The 21,809-nt window shown below is 35.8% G+C and overlaps 3 protein-coding genes across 5 annotated transcripts in view; 1 reads left to right on the forward strand and 2 right to left on the reverse strand.

Moving 5' to 3' along the window:
• LOC134846899 (dynein axonemal heavy chain 1-like) overlaps nucleotides 1–21,809 on the reverse strand; it is a 513,436-nt gene that overhangs the window by 349,524 nt on the left and 142,103 nt on the right. The window lies entirely within an intron of this gene.
• The window catches only part of LOC134846903 (importin subunit alpha-3-like), a 408,629-nt gene that overhangs the window by 14,727 nt on the left and 372,093 nt on the right, over nucleotides 1–21,809 (reverse strand). The window contains exons 2-8 of one of the 2 annotated variants that reach the window (XM_063864322.1): nucleotides 6,397–6,462; nucleotides 6,282–6,326; nucleotides 6,079–6,204; nucleotides 5,955–6,007; nucleotides 5,787–5,882; nucleotides 906–1,356; nucleotides 159–356 (exon numbers count right to left, since the gene is read on the reverse strand). In XM_063864322.1, the coding sequence (XP_063720392.1) occupies nucleotides 159–356; nucleotides 906–1,356; nucleotides 5,787–5,882; nucleotides 5,955–6,007; nucleotides 6,079–6,204; nucleotides 6,282–6,326; nucleotides 6,397–6,453 (1,026 nt within the window). In that variant the 5' untranslated portion in view covers nucleotides 6,454–6,462. Of the gene's footprint in view, nucleotides 1–158; nucleotides 357–905; nucleotides 1,357–5,786; nucleotides 5,883–5,954; nucleotides 6,008–6,078; nucleotides 6,205–6,281; nucleotides 6,327–6,396; nucleotides 6,465–21,809 lie in introns of both variants that reach the window. The other variant, XM_063864321.1, reaches the window with a different exon arrangement.
• The window catches only part of LOC134846906 (protein arginine N-methyltransferase 1-like), a 443,857-nt gene continuing 428,650 nt past the window's right edge, over nucleotides 6,603–21,809 (forward strand). The window contains exon 1 of one of the 2 annotated variants that reach the window (XR_010162834.1): nucleotides 6,603–6,617. The gene's annotated coding sequence lies outside the window, so the exon portion shown is untranslated. The remainder of the gene's footprint in view (nucleotides 6,618–21,809) is intronic. The other variant, XM_063864325.1, reaches the window with a different exon arrangement.

Raw genomic sequence — 21,809 nt, forward strand, 5'->3', positions numbered from 1 at the left:
TGTCAGAATGCGAGATTAAAACGAGAGAAAGGATTTACAGGAAAGATTTGTAATAAATGGTTTTAAAACATTTTTCTCTTGACAAAAAATGTTCTTCGCGGGCAATAAAAAATTCTCGGATGTAAAAAATAAACTCATTTGATGATAGTTCAATTTACTTTTTTGATTTTCTCTTTGTTGTGTTTGAGAAGGGCGGGAAAGTGGGAGAGTGCGTCACAATTCAGCACCATTTGCGTCTGTTCGTCAGTGCCCGTCACGATGTTGCCCACTGCCCTGAGAGCAGCCGTCTGAACCTTCACCTCCTGGTGACTCAGCAGTGCCACAATGAATGGAACCACTCCCGAGTTGATCACAAACTATATCAGAAATTTCATTTGAAATTTCACTATTTAATAGCTCGAGAGACTCTTTTAGAGCGAGAGAGAGTAAAATTTATTTAGCCAACAAAAAGCACGAAAACAAACGATAAAAAGGCAAAAATTAGTAATTCAAAATCTAATTTATCGACATTTCTACGATTTAATTTTTCATTTTCACAACAGCGCAAAATAGTTCATTTGATCACAGAGAGCGAAAAACTACCAAACATTTAAAATGCGTAGACGTCTTCCAAACAGTAAACATAGCCAAAAGAACGTTGAAGGAGTGTCATTGAACTTAAGAAACCAAAATAAAAAACAAAAAAAAACGAATGGACAGCGTAAATAGTCTTTCTTTTGGCAAATGAATTTGAATTGAACTTGAAAAGAAATCACAAGTCAAACCGCAGAAACTCATTTGAGCGAGCGTGATCAAATTTAAATATTTGATCTGGAAAAAAAACTCAACGAGTGTCTCCAATTCGTTAATTGACACTTGAAACGGCTGTCTAAATTTTGTGACGTCAACAATAATGGCCAACATACTTGTATTTGCTCATTGCCGCCGTCTGTCAAATAACATAGTGCCCAGACTGTGTCTACGAGCACACTTGTGTCTGTGTGATTGATGAGCAGGTAGAGCGCTGGAAGCAGTTGCAAAATTGTCTCGATGCTCGGAGGGGGTTCCTTGTGTCTGCAAAGATTAACCAGAACCCAAGTGACATTTCTTAGAAACGCAATTGGTATGTCGTCATTAATGAACTTCAGTAGAGGCTGCACAACACCCTGTTCAATACAAAAGTCTCTCAATTCAGGTCCGTCTCCGATAATATTTCCCAGGGCCCACACTGCTTGTTCCTGGACATTTTGGTGTACGGATCCCAGTAGTTTCAGAAACAATGGGACGGCACCATTGAAGACTACAGCTTTTGTTTGATCCGACGTTCCAGAAGCGATGTTAGTTAGAGCCCATGCGGCTTCAAATTGAAGAGGTGGGCTGAAACGCCAAAAGACGATTAAACATACAAGATAACTATTTTTTAGTGATCAGTTTGCAAATGATGAATTTTACAATAAACAGAGCAAACTGCTTTTTCCATACCGTTGGGCTCAAAATTCCAGCGCCTTTTTTCGACGCTAAAACTTAAATCGTTCCGACGTCACAATGACGCAAAAATTAACATGAACCTGTCAAATTTCTGAATACTGCCAGACAGTGTCGAACAAAGTATCTTCAACCCACTTACAAAAGCCTGAACCGGCTGAGTAACACCTCAATAATAGATACAAAAAAGAACCCGGCTGAACTTAGCTGGAGAACTAAGAGAGAAGCGCGACGCAATAATCAAATATAGTTAGAAAAAAACTTTGCCCGCAGCAAGAATACTATTTTATGCATAACGGGCTGCAAGTCACTTAAAAGGAGTATTTTTATTGATAATTCAACACACTGGCGAAGCAGAGCTTCGCAACACTTGCATGCACAAAAAAAGATCAATTCTGAGCACAGAGACGAAGCTGAACTTCGCTCCACTTCCGATACGAAAGAAGAAAACCGCTCAGTCGAAAATTTCAAAAAAGAATTCTGAAAACGTCAAAAAAACTAGATATAACAGAATCAATCAGGCTAGTTTGGACAATAGAATGTGAAACTAGCATCGATCAAAACAACTTAAGACTTTAAGACTAAAAAACTTAAGACTGAAAAATAAGTAAGTAACCTTTGTCCTCAACACACACACAAAACTTTTTTGTGCGTCATATGAAACAAAAAAGGCAACTAAGCCGATATAATATAGGCCGCAACCAATTAAGCCCAAAACGAAAAATTAAAAAAAAAACAGAAAACTCAAAGTAGTTATTAAGTCCCCCTCATCCTCAAAACACGCACATACGCACTTAAAAACTTTTTTCGCTCGTCGAAAGACGCAATATGGGACCATTAAACCGATTTAATATAAGCAGAAAGCTATCAATTGGAAAAAAGGAAAAGATAAAAAACAAAACCAGAAAATTGTTGTCATGAAAATCTATAATTTCTATTACAATTTTTAGCATTTTGCGCAATCTGGAGGGGCGCATAGAGTCTTTTAAAAAAAGTAAACACACGAAGTCAAGATAATTAAACTTACAGAAAGCAGAAAAAACTCAAAACAGCAAAAGCAACTAAAATGTATCTTGCGTACAAAAAAATCTAAGATGTGGCAACTAAGCCGACAAAACATTAGCAGACAAATAATAGGCCGATAATTTTTTTGAAACGGAATATTCAACGTTTGAAAAATAATACAGGTCCTGCCCTATTCTAACCCAGGACCTTTGCCGTCCCAGGCGTATTCATTACCTCCAGACCAAATTCGCCAGATACGCACAGAACTTTGAATTTATGATGAACTGAACCTAAATATACCACTTCTAATTTTGACCATTCGGGAAAAAGTCTAGTACCCGATTGCAATACCCTTGCTTATCGCAAGAGTAAAAATATAAAGTCAGATAAATAGAAAAATCATTCATTTTTAGCCAACAGACAGTTGCGAGAGAGTCATTGGACGCAAGTAAACAGAAAAAATTGATTTGTATTTTTTTTTGAAAATTTCCTAAAATAGATTTGATTTTTGAAAAAACTGCAACTTTCGAACTTCAAAGTACACAATATATAAACCTGAAGCTCTTTGAATTTCAAGAAAAAATTATGAACAACTATTTTTGTTAAAACGATCCCAACTTGAGAAAACTGGATCAAAATGTTTAACCTTCAATCCATAGGCAAAACTGTGAAAAATAAACTCCTCGAAACTAGAGATCGATCATGTTTTGCGTGAGCTTTAAACTTCTGTATTTCGATAGTGGAGTTTGCCTCCCTTTCAATATGAAAACCGAACTGAACTTTAAAATAAATCAAAAGTCAAGCATCTAAAAAGTAATTTTACGATACTTATCATGTATAACAGTCACAAAAAAATGACTATAAAAAATGAGGCAAATTTTAACTGTTTTTCACAAATTTTCAAATCTCTGCACACACTATTATCTATACAGAACTTGACATTTTCAAAATATACACAAAAAGCGGCTAAAAGGGCAAACATAGCTTTAAAAAAGTCAAAAGAGAAGCAAAGTTGGAACTAAAAAGTTCTGCTATATGCCGGAATCGAACCTCCAGCCCTAAAAATCACAAATCACACGTCGTAGAATCGCACGTAAAATCTTAATCACAGGTCCTAGAGTCTGCGTTATGGTCGCATAACAGTAATTACACACTAGGGGCCAAGCTAAAGGCCGAAGTTCCTGTTTAAAAATACTTTAAAAAATGTATTGATGCATGTTGCACAAAATCAGCAAAAAAAATTGAACGAAAGTCCAAAGATGATTTACCGAATTCAAAGCTGACTCCAATCAACATAAGTACGAATAACACGCTTTTGACTGGGAGATATCCGATTGAGTATGTTCTTTTTTTAGAATTCGCTATGTTGTTTTTGTGAACTGAACCAATTCCAAAAATGGGTCAAACGGTCTATTACTTCTTATGTCCATAGAAAAATTCTTCACAAAATAGAAAAAAATATTAATGCGAGCGATACCCTTATATTACTTGTTTTTTTTTCGATTGGATCCTTTATCTCCGATTTGGCTAACGAACAAAATATTCCAAACAAACAAATTTCGCTAGGTCCAAATTGCTTTTCTACAAACACTGGGGTGTAGCCGCTATAAAAACAAATTTCCTCGCGCACGTTCTTTCGATTGAACAGTCAACCTTTGTTTTGGAAGAGTAGTTTTTGACAATGTTCTCCGAAAAACTGTGTATATTTCAAAAAAAGACTTTTACTAAATCCAACTAATTATCTACAAAAAAGGGCATATCAGCTTATGCCATGAGGACCTACTTCTTTCTGTTTTTTCCGATTGAATCTTTAGTCTCAGATTTGGCAGAGTAATTTTCAAAAATGAGCAAAATTTCAAAAATTGTACCTTTTTAAGGTGATAACTTTTTGCATTAAACAATTAGAACTACACCAATTGTGCAAAAAAGATTTTAAACAACATAATAATTCCGATTAAACCCTTAACCTTAGATTCGGTAGAGTATTTTTTGAGAAAATTGAAAACGTTTCCAAAAAAGATTCAAAATTTAAACAATTTCTTAGGCCAAAACTCGTTTTCTACCAAAATTAGGGCGTACCAGATTATGCAGGGAAAACCCAGCACACACATTTTTTTTGATTGAATCCTTAATTTCAGACTGTCATGGCATTTTCGAGAAAACGAAAATAATTCAAAAAGTGGGTCAAAAATTCCCCCAACTAAAACTTGAATAAATTTTACGCTAGATCGTGATTATAGCCAAAGTGCCACCAAATAAGTGAACATTTTTCACTTTGAATGAACCGTTTATTTGCGAGTTAGGTTAGAAAAAAAAGAAAATTCGTACTAATACACTAGCTGCTCGCTACTATACCCATCACGACTAACATAAGGGTATTCACTAAGTTCACCGACTCTTAAAAACTAATTTCATATTCAATACAAAAATCGACTAAAAAATCGAAAAGCTAGTTAGTACTCAATTCTCTTATGAATTGCATTCAATTAAACGATGTAGCTGGATTGTAAAAACACAGAAATCAAACCGAAAAAAAAACTGAAAGTAACAGAGTAGAACAAAAAATAAGAAAGAATATCAATTCAATAAATTTTAACCACAGGTTCGATTCGAAAAGCATTACAAAGGCACAACGGTATTTATTGAACGCTGCACAAAAGTAATAGCCTGCACATGAACTCATATGACGTGTAATAATTTCATGAGGTCACGCGCTGAAATCTGTGAACAAAGTTAGTAACGGGGAAAAGTTTAGTATCCAGTTGCAACACAATTGCTAAAGCAATTGTATTAACAGTGATAGTGGAGCGAGGACCGCCATGATGATGAGTAGATAGGATGACGATGCACTTATTGCTGACAAACTTGACGTTTAGCTCTCGAAATACGCTCATGACTTGACATAATCACTCAATAGTGTTATGATACGTTTATATATCAATAGTATGGACCTGTTTAGTTTGTGCATTGATTATTACTACACAAGAGGGCCCCTATTGTTACTTAGTTTTTTTCAAGATTTATCAAAGATTCTTAAAATTTGCAGTTGAGTATGTTCTTCACTAATGGAACAAAATTGCAGCTGATATATTTAACTTTCTTTATTTTCAATACCCACATGGTTTGCACAGGGGTTCATTATAACTTACTTTTTCCAAGATTTAGAAAAATTCACGCTGATCTAATTTATCGTTTTAATTTCAAAAATCGACCAAATACAGAAGCGTTAATAAAGGCAACTGTTGTTGATTTTAAATTGTTCAAGGCGGGGGAGGGGGCTTGTATCTACGTAGTAAGTTTTTGTTAAATTCACTCACTTATCGTCTTCGTTAAGGCATTCCACCAGGATTGGCATGATTCCACTTTTGATCAGCTTGTCTATAGGCGGATTCTTATCGCTTGACAAAAGCTTTCTAAAAGCAAAATTACTTTTGTAAACAAAACGTCGTAGCAAAAATTAGAGAAAAAAATCAAAATCGATTTACCTCGCAGCCTGAATAGCGCATAATTTTTGTACGGCATCTCTAGAACTTGCACCCTAAAAATAACTGAAACATTAATTATCAGAAGCTGCTTGTAGCTGATACCTTCGAAAGAATTGATTCGTACCGCAATGATGTCATGCATGTGCGCAAATGCGTCGCGATCACCCTCTGCATCCAGCATGGCGGCATTGAGAAGGTTTTGATCATAGGGAAGATTTCTTCTTTTGAGAACATGCTCGTCGCGCTTATTCTAAACATTCGTCTGATTAGTGTCAAAACTCGAGTAAAATACTATTGGCAAACTAATAACCATCAACAGTATCTCACCTTACGGAGTTCTACATTGAATTCATTTCTTCGTCTCCTCAGCTCCTTAAAAGAACAAACAATTTAATTACTGATAGATATTTGCTTCCCATGAGACTAAGCAAATTTAACTAACGTCATTATCTTTTCCCTTATTTTTGAAGTGTTTTATTCTTCCGTGTTCTTCTGCCATTTTTAATGAAACTAAAAACAAAATAGTCTGATATAACAAGCACCAGACTGATTAGATTCAGTCGCAATTGTTATCTATTCAATAAAATAATCTACAAAAATAGCATTACTTGCATTGCATCCCTACGCCCTTCTAGCCAGGACTGTGAGATACTTATTAAATAGGTGATTTGTATCAAATCTTGAACGAAGGCCTACAATGCGAGGATTTTAGAGACAAGATTCAATTGTATGTCTGGAATATCGAGATCACGATTTCATTCTTTCAGGAAAGCTCCGACGAATTACCTATTTCTAGCTGATTCATGGGCGAGATTTTAGAGAGCGGGTAACCTCAATATCTTATCGCTTCCAGGTGCCTGCATAAGGCACGCATACAATTTTATCCCCCCTGAAGTCGTTTTCAAGCTATCGTAACGACATATTCGACGTTTCAGACCCTCTTCCCAACAAGTCGCCCATGAACTTATCGCCCTAAGCGACTTTGCCTGCGAGAGAACTGGTAGCAGAGTTTTTGTCCTGGGCATTCCTGAACGAGCCAAGAAGCGAGCGAAAGCGACTGTGACGACTGACATTCTCAAAGCAAGAGCCGAAAAAATCTCTCCGGCCCATGAGGCCAAAGTTGAGATCAGGTATCGAGCTATAAGCAGCCTAACGTCTGGTAAACATTACTTCAAACCAGACCAGATCCATTTGAACAGTACCGGGCTAAAGAAGAAAAAAATCATAAAATAAAAGATCCTGTATAAGAAATGCGAAAGAATTGAACGAAGCAGGTAAGCAGCGAGTAATCGAGTGCAAGACAGAAAAGTGTCGGTGTTCACAACTTTGGAACAATCAACTACAGTAGAACGGTTAATCCTTAATTTTGATTGTCAACAGGTCCCCACAGTTACACCGGTCTGTCAACTTAGAACAAAAACAGCTAGTTTTTTTCAACGGTACCTTCAGGTGCCGCCCGTTAGAACTACCAACGCTCCTGTTTCTCGTTTCATCTAATGGTACCTTCAGGCGACACCAGTTGAAACTGTAAGCACCCTCTAAAGATGGCCGAAAACACATATACATGCAAAAACTAGAACCATTGCATACGACCACGAGAAGCGACATTCGATTGCGTAAGATGCGGATGTAGAACGTATCTTACAGAAAATTGCGCCAAGTTTAATAGAAACACAGAGACCTGCTTGATGGACATTGGCATGATTTTAGTTCTCTTGTGTATTAGCTAGGTCATTTCAAACCAGCGTGAGATCGCGATGTCGGTCCTAAAAAAACTAGTCCCGATAATGGAAAAAAAAACGGAAACAAAGGGAAACGAGATGAAGCTAAAATAAACTGAATTGGAAATTAAAAATAGTCTATAAAAATCGAAACAACTTGCGGAAACGAGACCATATCAAGAAAAAGAACCGACAAACTCAAAAGCTAAAATCAACGCATCTTAGAATGCATCACTAGGAATAAGCATAAGAGGAGTGAAAGAATGCAAGGACAAAGATGCAAGAAAAAGCCAAGAGCAGAATTTTATTGAGTTTCAGAAAGTATTTGCCCACATGGATGTTGAAACCAAAATTAAGGATCTAATCAGGCTAGCCCAACAAGGAAAAGATTGAAACCAAACAATAGTTCTCAAACTACCAACCGTCTAATAAAAACGGCTGATATTATCGCCAGCTACGAAACTGAAAAAATAGGGAGCAGATTGTACAAAAGAGACGCAAATCAATGAAGTTTCATGGCAACGGAAAAGGAAACAGAAACATTTTGAAATAAAAAAAGCTCAGTTTGTTGCTATACAATGTAAGAAGCATTCTTGAACGTTCAAGAAGAGTTCTTTTCTCGAGTGCCATCAACTGCCTGTGACCTCAACTGCCTGACGGAAGCATGGTAAACAGATTAGGTGACCACACGTTCTATCTTTCCCTAGAAGTCCCTAGAAGTTTCCCTAGAAGTCCATCAAGTGCCTGTGACCTCAACTGCCTGACGGAAGCATGGTAAACAGATTAGGTGACCACACGTTCTATCTTTCCCTAGAAGTCCAGAATACACCGAATTGATCGACAACACGTCAAGGCAAAACTAAAAACGGAGATGTAATCATTGGAATAAATAGTTTCAGATATTAAATAGTTTCAGATAGATGGAGCTATCCGGGGCAGCGGTTGAGACCCCCGTCTCCTCTTCCGAAATTGAAATGGACTCGCAGAAAGGACGACGCAGGCTTGATTCAATGCCTAAAGACTAATCTCCAACCATCGACGAGATGGTTCGTGGTGACACCGAAGAAGTCAATCGTCATCTCAACAAGATGAACAAAGACTCAATAATCTGCTTGCTACGAGAAGCAATCTCCCAGATGAGTACCGATCGTGAGAGAGGCATAAGAAGTAAAGAGTTAGTTCTTGAAGTGAAGAAAGTTATCCGAGATTCTTTTATCGAAAACAACGACCAAGTGCCAAGTGAAGAACTCGTGAATGGAGTTAAGTCAGCAGTCGAACAAGCAGTTACCAACTGTAGAGTGGAAAACACGGGCGGAACCGCTTTTGCTGCTCCCGTACCAGCTCCATTGCGCCAACCAATGGAGTCCCATCAGCATCAAATCAGAATAAATGGTATCCTCGAAAGTGACTCCAAAATCAGAACTGAAGTCTTGAACTATCAGTCTGGGGAGTTCAATAAAGTTATGAAATTCCTTGGCGAGGTCCCGACAATAACAGACATAAAAAGACTGGGGCGACCCTCGCCCGACAACAACAGACCTGGAACTCTTCTGATTACATTCCATAATCCGTGGGATGTTAGAAAAGTCTTGGCTAAAGCTGCCACCCTGAAAGAGTACAAAGAACGAAAAGTTTTCATCTCGAAGTCTATGAACCGCGATGAACGACAAATTGAAGACCAACTTCTCAAGAAACGACGCGAGTTAATCAACAACAATGTCAACCCCCGAGCAATAAAAATCAAGTTTCCAAGACTTTTTGTCGACGACAAATAATTCATTATGAATGACGAAAACATCTCTGAGGAATGCTGACTAGAGAACTCTCAGATACAGATACTTACAATGAACACAAGAAGTCTTCTCACCAGAGAACGGAGATTCACATTTGCCAACGCAATCAATGCACATTCCTATGATATCTTCTGTGTCAGTGAGAGCTGGCTCACATCCGATATGAAAAACTCTGAACTATTTTTACCGAACTTTACAATTTTCCGAGCCGACCGTCTAACGAGAAATGGGAACTCGGCTCATGGAGGAGTTTTAATTGGGGTAAGAAATAGTTATCACTTCGAACAAGTTTATATTGCCTCTACCGAAGACTTATTGTCATCCTCCTACGTATGTGTCTCTGTTTCTCTCAGGGATTGCAAGTTGTTAGTGTGCTGTGTGTACAACCCGCCCAAGGACAGTCCCTACCGACTATCGCCTGATTCAGTCAAACACTTTTTGAGCACAGTATGCACACTGGAATCATTCATTCATGTTCTCATCACTGGCGATTGGAACCTGCCTAAGACGGATTGGAGCCTCTACTCTTCAACGGACGACTACGAAGATGAAATAGCCGTCATATGGACTCACTGATGCTCCGCCAGCTAGTAACTGAACCAACCCGTGGATCAACAACTCTGGATCTTGTACTCATCAAATCACCGCACCACACTGATGATGTCTTGATTAATGAATCATTTGAAAAATCATTTTCGGTCTCCGACCATAGACCAGTTAAATCAACCTGGCTTTGCAGTGGAACTCCAACAGTGAATGAGAGTTGATCCAAAACTTACAGTTTCACAAACTGTGACTACGACGATGCAAAGAATATGATATTGGACACATTTTTTAGCCCTATTTGCTACAGTAATATTAACAAAATGGTAGATGAATGGTGCGACTGGATCTTTAAAATCATTGATGCCTCCGTGCCGGTCAGATCAAATCACCGTGCCCAACTCAGTCCTTGGGTAACTGGTCGCACCTCCAACGTTCTGAAAAAGCTTAGTACGGCTGAGAAACACAAAAAAAGCGAGCCTAAAATTCAATCTCTGAGAAATGAAGCTGCCTTGTACCTGGATGAAGACATAGTGGAATATGAAACCAAGCTTTTTTCTGGAAGAAACACTGGATCAATTTTCAAATACATGAAGAGTTTGAAAAAAGACAACCAATTACCTTCAGTCATCAGGTGGAAAGAAGTGTCTGCCGACAGTAATCTCCGCAAAGCAAATCTGTTTAATGACTACTTCATCAGTGTGTTCACTCGCAACACTTTGGATGTACAACTGGGGGAGTCAGATTCCAAACTACCTGACGGAAGAGTTGCCAGTGATTATCAAATCGATAGAGATGTAGTATATAATGTCCTCTCTAATTTGGACATATCCAGGAGTCGCGGTGAAGACCAACTTCCACCAGTGTTCTTGCGCAAATTAGCAACCGAGCTAACTCCTTCAGTTTTCAGCGTGTTCCGGAACATTCACAATCTGGACACGTTTCCCGAAAAATGGAAACTAGGCATTGTCAGACCTATTTTCAAGAAAGGGAAAAAGTCCGAGATTTCGAATTATCGCCCTGTTATTCTTCTGAATATTGTTTCGAAGTGTTTTGAGAAAATTGCATTTTCGCAAATCGCCGACCATTTTATCGAGTATGTCAATTCAGTCCAGTTCGGTTTCTGCCTTGTAAACCTGCCATTCTTCAACTATTACATTGCCTGAACTACATTTATGCATCAATAACCGAAAAAATCATTGCTTTGTGCCTAGTAATGTTCGACGTTTCTAAAGCTTTTGACAAAATCAGCCACACAGTTCTTCTGCAAAAAATCAGAAACGTTGAGATAGAAGGAAAACTTCTCAAGATTCTAAGGAGCTACCTTACAAACAGATCTCAGAGAGTTCGCATCAATGGTATTTTGTCGGCTGTTCGCTTAGTGCTGAATGGTGTTCCCCAAGGCTCACTGTTGGGTCCGGTTCTATTCTTGATTTTCATCAATGACCTCCCTGATAAAATATTTAATTCTGTTGCTTTTATCTTTGCTGACGACTTGAAAACGTTTTTCGACAAATCCCAGATCTTGATAGACTGAGTTCTTGGTCTACCGAAAATCGGTTGCCTTTCAATATTTCAAAATGTTGTGTAATAGATTTTAGGAATTGTTACCCCTGCGACATTACCTTCTGCAATACAACTCTCGACTTAGTCTCATCAGTGAACGATCTCGGACTACAAATCAACATCACTTTGTCGTGGACCGAGCACATAAAGAAAAAGCTAACTAAAGCAAATACAACATTCTTCCTGATACGCCGCAGTGTCAGTCATCTTCTCTCTCCGCAGGTGAAGCTCCACTTGTACAAAACACTTCTCATGCCTATCATTTTATATGCTTCTCAATGCTGGTCTCCAAACAAATCGGACTTGCAGCAACTAGAAACCTTCCAGAAACGAGTTGTCAGATGGATGCTCCCTGAAACACCGTACCGTGAAGCAATCAGTTCCCTTGGCATCTTAACCATTGCGTACTTTGCCATTTTAACTGATTTTCTCACTCTTTCAAAAATTGTCAGTAGACTATATGACTGTGATCTCACCAGTTGTTATTCCTGCGCACCCAGTGGCTCACGACGCACAGAAACTTCTTTACTGTTTGATATCCCGATCATTAAGCTCGAGCGCCAGCGCAACAATTTTTGGTATAGAACGCCATGGAGAGCCAACAGAATAGCAAACGTTATCGACATCAGAAGCTTCTCGCCTGACTTGAAGTATCGTCTACTCAAACTCATGTGGTCGTTTTTCAACAGTCACTATGATGAACTCAGTCCATGTACCTGGACAATCTTGGTTATTGCTCAAATTGCAGAGATCGACACATTGACCTCTCGGGACTCAATTGACTTGATTTATCTACGGGACTAACAGTCCCCTCATTTACGTTGTGAATGTAAATACAATATAAGAATAAAAATAATAAACAAAGAAATACCACACTACAGTAATTCTTCAAATTTTTCCGACTGCTTGATCATAAAATTTTTATTAAAAAGTCCAAAACTAAAAGCATGAGTTTAATGAGATCCAACGGGCAGTAAAAAACTGTTGGTCAACCAAAACTTTAACAAATTCTTGTCTTTTTTTAAAAGAGAACAAATTGAACTGAATGCAAGAAATGTGCTCCTTGTTGGAGATATAACACCACCGACAATCCACCCTACCACGCGAAATTAAATCTCCTTTGAAACCCGAAATTCTGCGAGAAATAGTAACACACAACGGTGTCAACTTCAGCGCCCTATCATTTCTGATTTTCTCATTTGCATTCATGTATCATGGAAAACGCGTTTAATTCATACTATTATAGCAAGATTGATCTCATGAACGCATTGGTTACATAACATAACCTCTAAAGACGTTTTTAAGATAACTGAACATAGAGGCTCATCAGAATTCTGAGTGACCTCAGAAATATCAAACCTCATCAAAATAGTAGAATCAATGAGACGAAAGTGTGAACAGAATGCTAGCGAACATCGGTTACACGAAATTAAATCTCTTGAAAAACAACTTGAAAAGAGTATGTTAATTATCGTAGTCTCTAAACACATTTATAAGAAGACTGAAGATTGAAGCTCATCGGCATTCTGAGTGACCTCAGAGACATCAAACCTAATCAAAACAGTAGAATCAATGAAACGAAATGTGGAAGCAATGTTAGAAAACGACTTGAAGAGAGATTCACCGAAAATCAGAGATCATTTTGAGAAGTTTTATTTCTCGACGGACTTTTCTCAATATTGCACAAATATCTGAAAAAAAGTCCGAAAACCTGGTGAAAAAGTCTGAGACAAAAACGGCGACTTCTAGAAAGATAAACATTATAGATAAAGCTAATAAATTCAACGAGTACTTTCAATCTAATTTTAGCCACGTCACTCATATTCAAAAAGATAATTCACAACAAGTTAGCAAAATAACAAATTTTCATTTTAAAATAAGTTATATTGAATCGAAACTCGAAAATCTGGATTTTAAAAAGGCACGTAAAACCTGATATCATTGGAAACCCTCTTATGAAGAAACTTATATGTTCTTTCTCTAAAACTTTGCATTCATTGTTTCGTACGTTATCTAATAAATGCGTCTTTCCATCAACGTGGAAAGTAGGTGAAATTGTCCTCATTTTCAAAGCAGGAAACAAACAAATAGTTTTCAGCGTTGGAGAAATTAATGTTCGACAAATTGATATTTTCATCAGAACTCATTATCTCAGCTTCTCAATACGGTTTTAGACAAAAAGAATCCAAGATTCACAGTCAGAAATCTAATTGAAGACCAGCATAAAGTTTTTACTCATAATGGCATCCCTGAAACAAACTGTCAGACTTGCCTCTTTTTAGATTTCTAAAAGTTTTCGATAAGTTAAACCATTGGATGATTTTTGAAAAATTTAGGAGTTTTGCTTTTGTAAACCCATGCTTGAAACTAGTTGATATATACTCGTGTAACAGAAATCAAACGAAACGGACGAGCCGTCTCGGGGATTTGCCTAAGTATGATGATGTAACCTCAGGGGTCGATTCTCGGACCTTTGATATTCATCCTCCATATATACCACCTATCTGAGTGCTCAATGTCGGCAAGCCTTGGTTATGTTGATGATTACAAAATTGTATCGAATAACCACGTAATAAGAAATATAGACGCAAAAAGAATATGGATCTGGTGCGCTAAAAACTATATGGAAGTACACATTTCAAAAACTAAAAAACTTGGCAACAGAGGTAGTACAATAATACAATAATCGAGGAATTAAACGAAAAGAAAGACCTCGGACTTAAAAACATTAAACACTCGAACTGGACAGAAAATGCTATAACAGGATCAGCCAAAGCTCTAAAAGCGTTATACTCAGTTGAAAAGAATATCCGAAATTAACAACCAAGCATAAAAACTGAATGTATACAAAAAAAAATGCCCTGATTGTAAGCTACGGCTGATCTCTATGTAAACCATCAAAATATTCTCCTAAAATTGTCGAAAGTGTGCGAGGGATAGCAACGGTTTGGATTACAAGCACATATCATGGATTCAAAGACCGATTATTTAAAAATAAGATTCTACCGCTGTCACTTCATCATGGACTACACATACCACTTCTACTGCATAGAATTATCACTGGCAAAACAGACCTGCAGTGGGAAAAAGAGGTTTCATTTCCAGAAAAAGGAATAAAAATTACATTCGAATTTGCAAAAATATGAAAGCACATAATTTAGACTTCAAAAATCTGATTTTTTCAAACGCTCATGCTCACTGACTAATCTCATTAACGATTATTTGAAATATAAAATCATCGATTGCAAAAACATCAAGGATATCCTCACGAGTTTATACCGGAGGTTGTTCAAGGAGAAATTCAATCAGGGAAAAGTGCTTATGGAAGATTGAATGCAATTGAACAAAATGTATAAACATTAGAAAACTAAACTTTTGATTTGATCTAAAACTTGAAAGGGGATCATTTCCTTGGATTTTATCCAAAGCATTTTTTATTACTATTATTATCTTCATTATGTCATCAATTCGTACTCTCCCAGAAAACAAAATGGAAAAAAACTGGAGTAGCTATAAGACTTCAAGGAATCTATCTAATGTTACTGCAAAATTGAAAATGGAAAATTCTCAACTGAACTAATCAATAAATTTACTAGTTAACTAGATAAAAGGAATTTCATTTACAAAAATAGGGGTTCGGCCATTCCAGTCCTTCAAAGCTTGTTGAATGGTATATTTTTAGATAAATTGAAAATTGCCAACCTAATCAAATTGTTTTTCTCAAAAATTAATTTTTTTCTGGGGGAAAGATTGGAAAAACTTCCAGAAACAAAGTTGAAAGGCCGGAAATGAAACAATTTGACTTCCATATTGTACCCAAAAAAAGAAACTTTTGATCATATTTTTAAAATAAGCAGGAACAAACCCCTGGGTTCCTGAACAACACCTGCAAGGGCTATCATTGGTGGAAAAACTGATTTTGCCCCACATCTGATTTTTTGTTTTTAATGCATGCAAATGAGAAAACACATCCCAAACATTTGAAGCATGCAAATTTCAACTATTATATCAAATCAGGAGATACATTTCTACTTTTTAATTACCGTTAAAATCTTTGTGCTTTTACTAATAACACAACTAACCGAACCTCTAGACATTATGTACACATACCAATTAGGTTGTCGAACTAAAAAACTCAATTCGTAATGCCTCATTATACTGTACAAAATTTGTTTGATAGGGTATTGATGACAAAAAAGTAGTCTATGCGTCTTTACTGGATCTTTCGCGGCAATTTATCTAACAATTCATGAAATTTTTTGTAAGCAAATTGCAAACAAATCTTACAAATCAAACAATTCAAAAGCATTTTGTTGCAAATTTTTTATCAAAAAGAACCCAAGAAATTGCTCTCAAAAAATTTCTATCGGATTCATCAGAACCAAGAAGAAATGTACCTCAGTGGACGATCATGGTACCACATTAAATCAATTTTAAAATTTCTGATATTGGAGTTCAGCTGCTTAATGAGAGCAACATAATACAGTATGCCGACTACTAATAAACACTAGCACAGTATTGGCTTCAGCTAAATTGAACCAGCAAAAAACACTGAATAGATGAACTGCCATGTTTCAGAACCATATAGTCATGCAGAAAGCTTCAAAAACTGAAAATATAGTGATCCAAAGTTTTTGAAGTACAATTTTCAATTTCAAAAACTAAAATACATGGCATCAACGACAAGGAATCAAACGAAATGAAAGACCTCGGACTTATTTTTAAAATTAAAAAAACGAACTGGACAAAAAATGCTAAAACAGGATCAGCCAAAGCTCTTAAAGCATTTTACTCAGTTAAAAAAAATCCGAAATTAACAAACATGCATACAAAACTGAAAGTATACAAAAAAGTTTGCCCCTATTGTAAGCTACCGCTCATCTTTAAGTAAACCATCGAACAACTCTCTGAAAATGTCGAAAGTGTAAACGGAATAGCAACAGCTTGGTTTACAGGCACATATCATGGATTCAAGGAACTAATATTTCAAGTTGAGTTTCTATCGCTGTCAATTTACTTTGAACTACCCTCTCCACTTCTACAGGATCAGCCAAAGCTCTAAAAGCTTTTTACTCAGTTAAAAAAATCCGAAATTAACAAACATGCATACAAAACTGAATGTATACAAAAAAAGTTTGCCCCGATTGTAAGCTACCGCTCATTTTTAAGTAAACCATCAAAAAACTCTCTGAAAATTGTCGAAAGTGTAAGCGGAATAGCAACAGCTTGGTTTACAGGCACATATCATGGATTCAAGGAACTAATATTTCAAGTTGAGTTTCTATCGCTGTCACTTTACTTTAAACTACCCTCTCCACTTCTACTGCATAGAATTATCAATGGCAAAACAGACCTGCAGTGGAAAGAGTGTTTTCTTCATTTTCAGAAAATGGAAAAAACAACACATATGAACTTGAAAATTTATAAACAGATGTTTCAGATTTCAAAAATCTGAATATAATGTTTTCAAACGCTCATGCACACTGACTAATTTTATTGAGGACAAATTGAAATATGACGTCATCGATTGCGAAAACATCAAAGACATTCTCCCGAGTTTATACTGGAGGTTGTTCAAGGAATAATTCAACGAGGAAGTAAGTGCTCATGGAGGATTGAATGCAATTGAACATAATGTATAAACATTATAAAACTAAACTTTTGATTTGATCCAAAATTTGAAAGGGAGTTAATTGCTTTGGATTTTTTCTAAAACATTTGGTTTTTTGCCTTTTTTTAAAGTTATTTTTTCTTCATTCCGTCTTCTTTAAGTAAAAAATATGAAACAAACCGGAGTGGCTATAAGCCTTCAGGGAATCTATCTAATGCTACTGCAAAAATGAAACAAATTAAACTGACAAATTAAAGAAATTGAATTGACGAGTTAAATCAATGGTTTGGCCATTCCAGCCCTTCAAAACTCGTTTGTTTTTATGTTTTCAAATTAATATAAAATGGCCAACCTAATCAATGTTTTTTCTCAAAGGAAAGATTAGAAAAACCTCCGAAAAATAAAGTTGAAAGACCGAAAATGGAACAATTTGACTTCCATACTGTACCAGAAAATGAAAATTTTGATGTAACATAAAAAATAGTAGTAACAAATCTCTGGGTTCCTGAACAAAACCTGCATGGGCTATCATTGATTGAAGAACTAATGTTGCCTCACACCTTATTTTTGTTCCCAATGCATGCATCTCAGAAAAAAACTTACCAAACTATTTGAAACATCCGAATTTTAATCCAAATATAAAGGCTGAGCAAACATATCTACCTTCTTATTACCGTCCATTATCTATAACTGGCGCTTTATCGAAATTATTTGAGCTTCTACTAAAAACACGACTAACCGAATATTTAGACATTTTGTACTCATACCAATTAGGGTTTCGAAAAAACTCATTTCATGATGCCCCAACATAATGGAAAAAATTTATTCAAAAGGGTATTGATGACAAAAAAGTAGCCCATGCGTCTTTATTGGATCTTTCAAAAGCCATTTATTTAACAGATCATGAAATTTTCATAGAGAAATTGGAAACAAATCTTACAAATCAAACAATTCTACAGCTTTTTTTGCAAATTTTTCATCGAAAAGAACCCAAGAAGTTGCTCTCTATAAATTTTCATCGGATTCATCAGAACCAAGAAGAAGTGTACCTCAGTGGACGATCATGGGACCACGTTATTTCAATTTTGAAGTTGCTGATATTGGAGTTCACGCACACAATGAAAGCAGAAAAATACAGTATGCCGACTACTAATAAACATTCGCACAGTATTGGCTTCAGCTATATTGAACCAGTAAAAAACACTGAATAGATGAGCTGCCATGTTTCAGAACAATATAGTCATGCTTAAAGTTTTGAAAGCTGAAGATATAGTGCACCAAAAATTCTTTGGAAGTACAATTTTCAAAACATAAAACACATGGCATCAAAGACAGTACAATAATACAATAATCGAGGAATTGAACGAAATGAACGACCTCGGATTTTTTGTGACTAAAAAATTTAACTGGACAGAAAATCTTAAAACAGGATCAGTCAAAGCTCTAAAAACGTTATACTCAGTTAAAAAATTTTGCCCCAATTGTAAGCTACGGCTCATCTCTAAGTAAACCATCTAAAAATTCTCTTAAAATTGTCGAAAGTGTAAAAAGAATAGCAACAGCTTCGTTTACAGGCACATATCATGGATTCAAGGATCGAACGTTTCCGTTTCACGCTGAGTTTCTACCGCTGTCACTTTATTTTGAACTACACTTTCCACTTCTACTGCATAAAATTATCAATGGCAAAACAGACCTGCAGTGGAAAGATTTTTTTTTCATTTTCAGAAAAAGTAAAAAACAAGGCATATGAACTTAAAAAATGGAAACACATATTTCGGATTTCAAAAAACTGAATAGAATTTTTTCAAACGCTCATGCACACTGACTTATTTTACCAAGGCCAAATTGAAATATGACATCATCGAATGCAAACACATCAAAGACATTCTCACGAGTTTATACTGGAGGTTGTTCAAGGAATAATTCAACGAGGAAGTAAGTGCTCATGGAGGATTGAATGCAATTGAACATAATGTATAAACATTAGAAAGCTAAAATTTTTTGATTTGATCGAAAACTTGAAAGGGAGTTAATTCCTTTGGATTTTTTCTAAAACATTTTTTTTTGCCTTTTTTTAAAGTATTTTATCTTCCTTCCGTCTTCTTCAAGTAAGCAAAAAGGAAATAAAGTGGAGTGGCTATAAGACTTCGAGGAATCTATCTAATGCTACTGCAAAAACGAAAAAAGAAATTTCTTACCTGAACTAATCATTAAATTGACGAGTTAAAGAAATTAAATTGACGAGTTGAATCAGGGGTTCGGCCATTCCAGCCCTTCAAAACTTGTTTGTTTTTGTATTTTCAGATAAATGTAAAATGGCCAACTTAATCAATTTTTTTCTCAAATGTTAGTTTTTTTCTGGGGGAAAAATTAGAAAATCCTCCGAAAAACAAAATTGAAAGACCAAAAATGGAACAATTTGACTTCCATACTATACCAGAAAATGAAAATTTTGATGTAACATAAAGAAAATAGTAGTAACCAACCTCTGGGTTCCTGAACAAAACCAGCATGGGCTATCATTGATTGAAAAACTAATGTTGCCCCACACCTTATTTTTGTTCCCAATGCATGCATCTCAGAAAAACAGGTCCCAAACTATTTGAAACATCCGAATTTTAATCCAAATATAAAGGCTGAACAAATATATCTACCTTCTTATTACCGTCCATTATCTATAACTGGCGCTTTATCGAAAATATTTGAGCTTCTACTAAAAACACAACTAACCGAATATTTAGACATTATGTACTCATATCAATTAGAATTTCAAAAAAAACTCAATTCATGATGCCCCAACATACTGAACAAAAATTATAATTAGTATTGATGGCAAAAAGGTAATCTATGCGCCTTTACTGGATCTTCAAAAAATTTGATTTCTTAAAACAAGAAATTTTCATAAACAAATTGCAAGCAAATTTTACAAATCAAACAATTCTACAGCAGTTTTGCAATTTTTTTTATCGAAAAGAACTCAACGGGTTGCTCTCAAAAATTTCAATCTGATTGATCAGAACCAAAAAGAAGTCTACCTCAGTGGACGATCATGGGACCGTCATAATTTTGTTTAAAGTTTTCTCATATTGGAGTTCACTAAAGCAAAATAAGACAGTATGCCGACAAACCGTTCACTAATAAACGCTTGCACAGTTTTGGCTTCAGCTATTTTGAACCAGCAATCCAGCAATAACACTGAATAGATAATCTCATGCTGAAAGCTTCAAAAATTGTGTTTATCTCTTTGTTTTTAAAAAAAATGACATAAGTCTCCATAAGGATGAATTTTAATTTGTTGACAATATAGCAATAAACAAACAAAACCAAGGTTATTTTATCGAGAAGTTTTTAGAAATTAGCTCATAAGTCAAAGACGAAATATGGCAGCAGGCATAACAACAAATTCTGTTGAAAAAGAAAATTTAGAGAAAACTTCTCCATTGCCTTGATGTAAGTCATTTTGATTCCTCGTCTTTTTTCTAGATTATTAACAAGTCGCTCATAACTTCATTGGAAAAGCTGCTTAACTGGGCGATGAAAAGAACTATTCCCGATCTTGTAACAAATCATCTGTTTTTATTAGAAGGCAAGAAAATTATAGAAGGCAAGAAAAGAAGCTTGAAATTACAAATTTAAGTTGAGTTTTTGGTATATTTGCACGCATACATTAGAGATGATACAAAAAATTTTCGCGGCGGAATCCAACGTAATACAGCAAATTATTATATCATTTAGAGAATACATAAGATCAGTTTCAAAATTGGTAACTCCTCTGCGTTTCTTTTCTCCACAAACCATTTTTCCATATCGCCGCTATAAAATGGAATTCTTTCAAGAAAGCTATTCAAAACCTTGATATTAAGACAGCTAAACTCAAAAATGAACTGAAGAAAAAGAATTTTGAAGATAATAAACAAACTGATGACAACATGTAATTGTGCTGGCGTGAATTTCATTTTGTTTTATTTTTCCTATGAAACTGTTACACGTATTTCACCTTTAATAAACCCTACGTAACCACATATGTTCTTATCTAATGCATAGGTATCAATTTTTTGCCAAATTAGGAACATTGCGTCTTCCTCTCCACCTGCGAAACAACAAATGTAGGGTGAAAGCACCATGATGCTCAATAACTAGCGAACAGAATTTCAAACGATGTTACAATTGAAGAAAAAAAAAGAAGGTTTCAAGGAAAAAAATCATGGAAACGTTTAAAATCATCGCATGTTAATCATGTGTACACTTCAATGTTGTTAATATTATTTTTTGACAATTTTGTACTAACCTTTATCACACTTAACTGTTTTGATGCATCGCTTTCGTACAGTAATTGAAAAAAATTTTATGCTTCAGGTCCTACTCCGGTTGAGTTTGGGCATTCAAATATTGGTGCCAGAGTGTTATCGATATAAAAAAATTACCCAACTTTTTAAATGAAAAAACCAATTTTACAGAATGACAAAATAAAAACCGACAGTCAATGAACTGAAACTCGTCAACAAAATTAGTTGGGCAAAGTGCAATAAACGCCCAAATAAAATCCAAGATATCTATTTAAGTAGTGTATGCAAAGTGGACGAGAGAGCTTGGAAACTAAACCGAGAGAGGTTCAGTT

Source organism: Symsagittifera roscoffensis, chromosome 5 (assembly GCF_963678635.1).
Source record: "Symsagittifera roscoffensis chromosome 5, txSymRosc1.1, whole genome shotgun sequence".
NCBI lineage: Eukaryota > Metazoa > Xenacoelomorpha > Acoela > Convolutidae > Symsagittifera > Symsagittifera roscoffensis.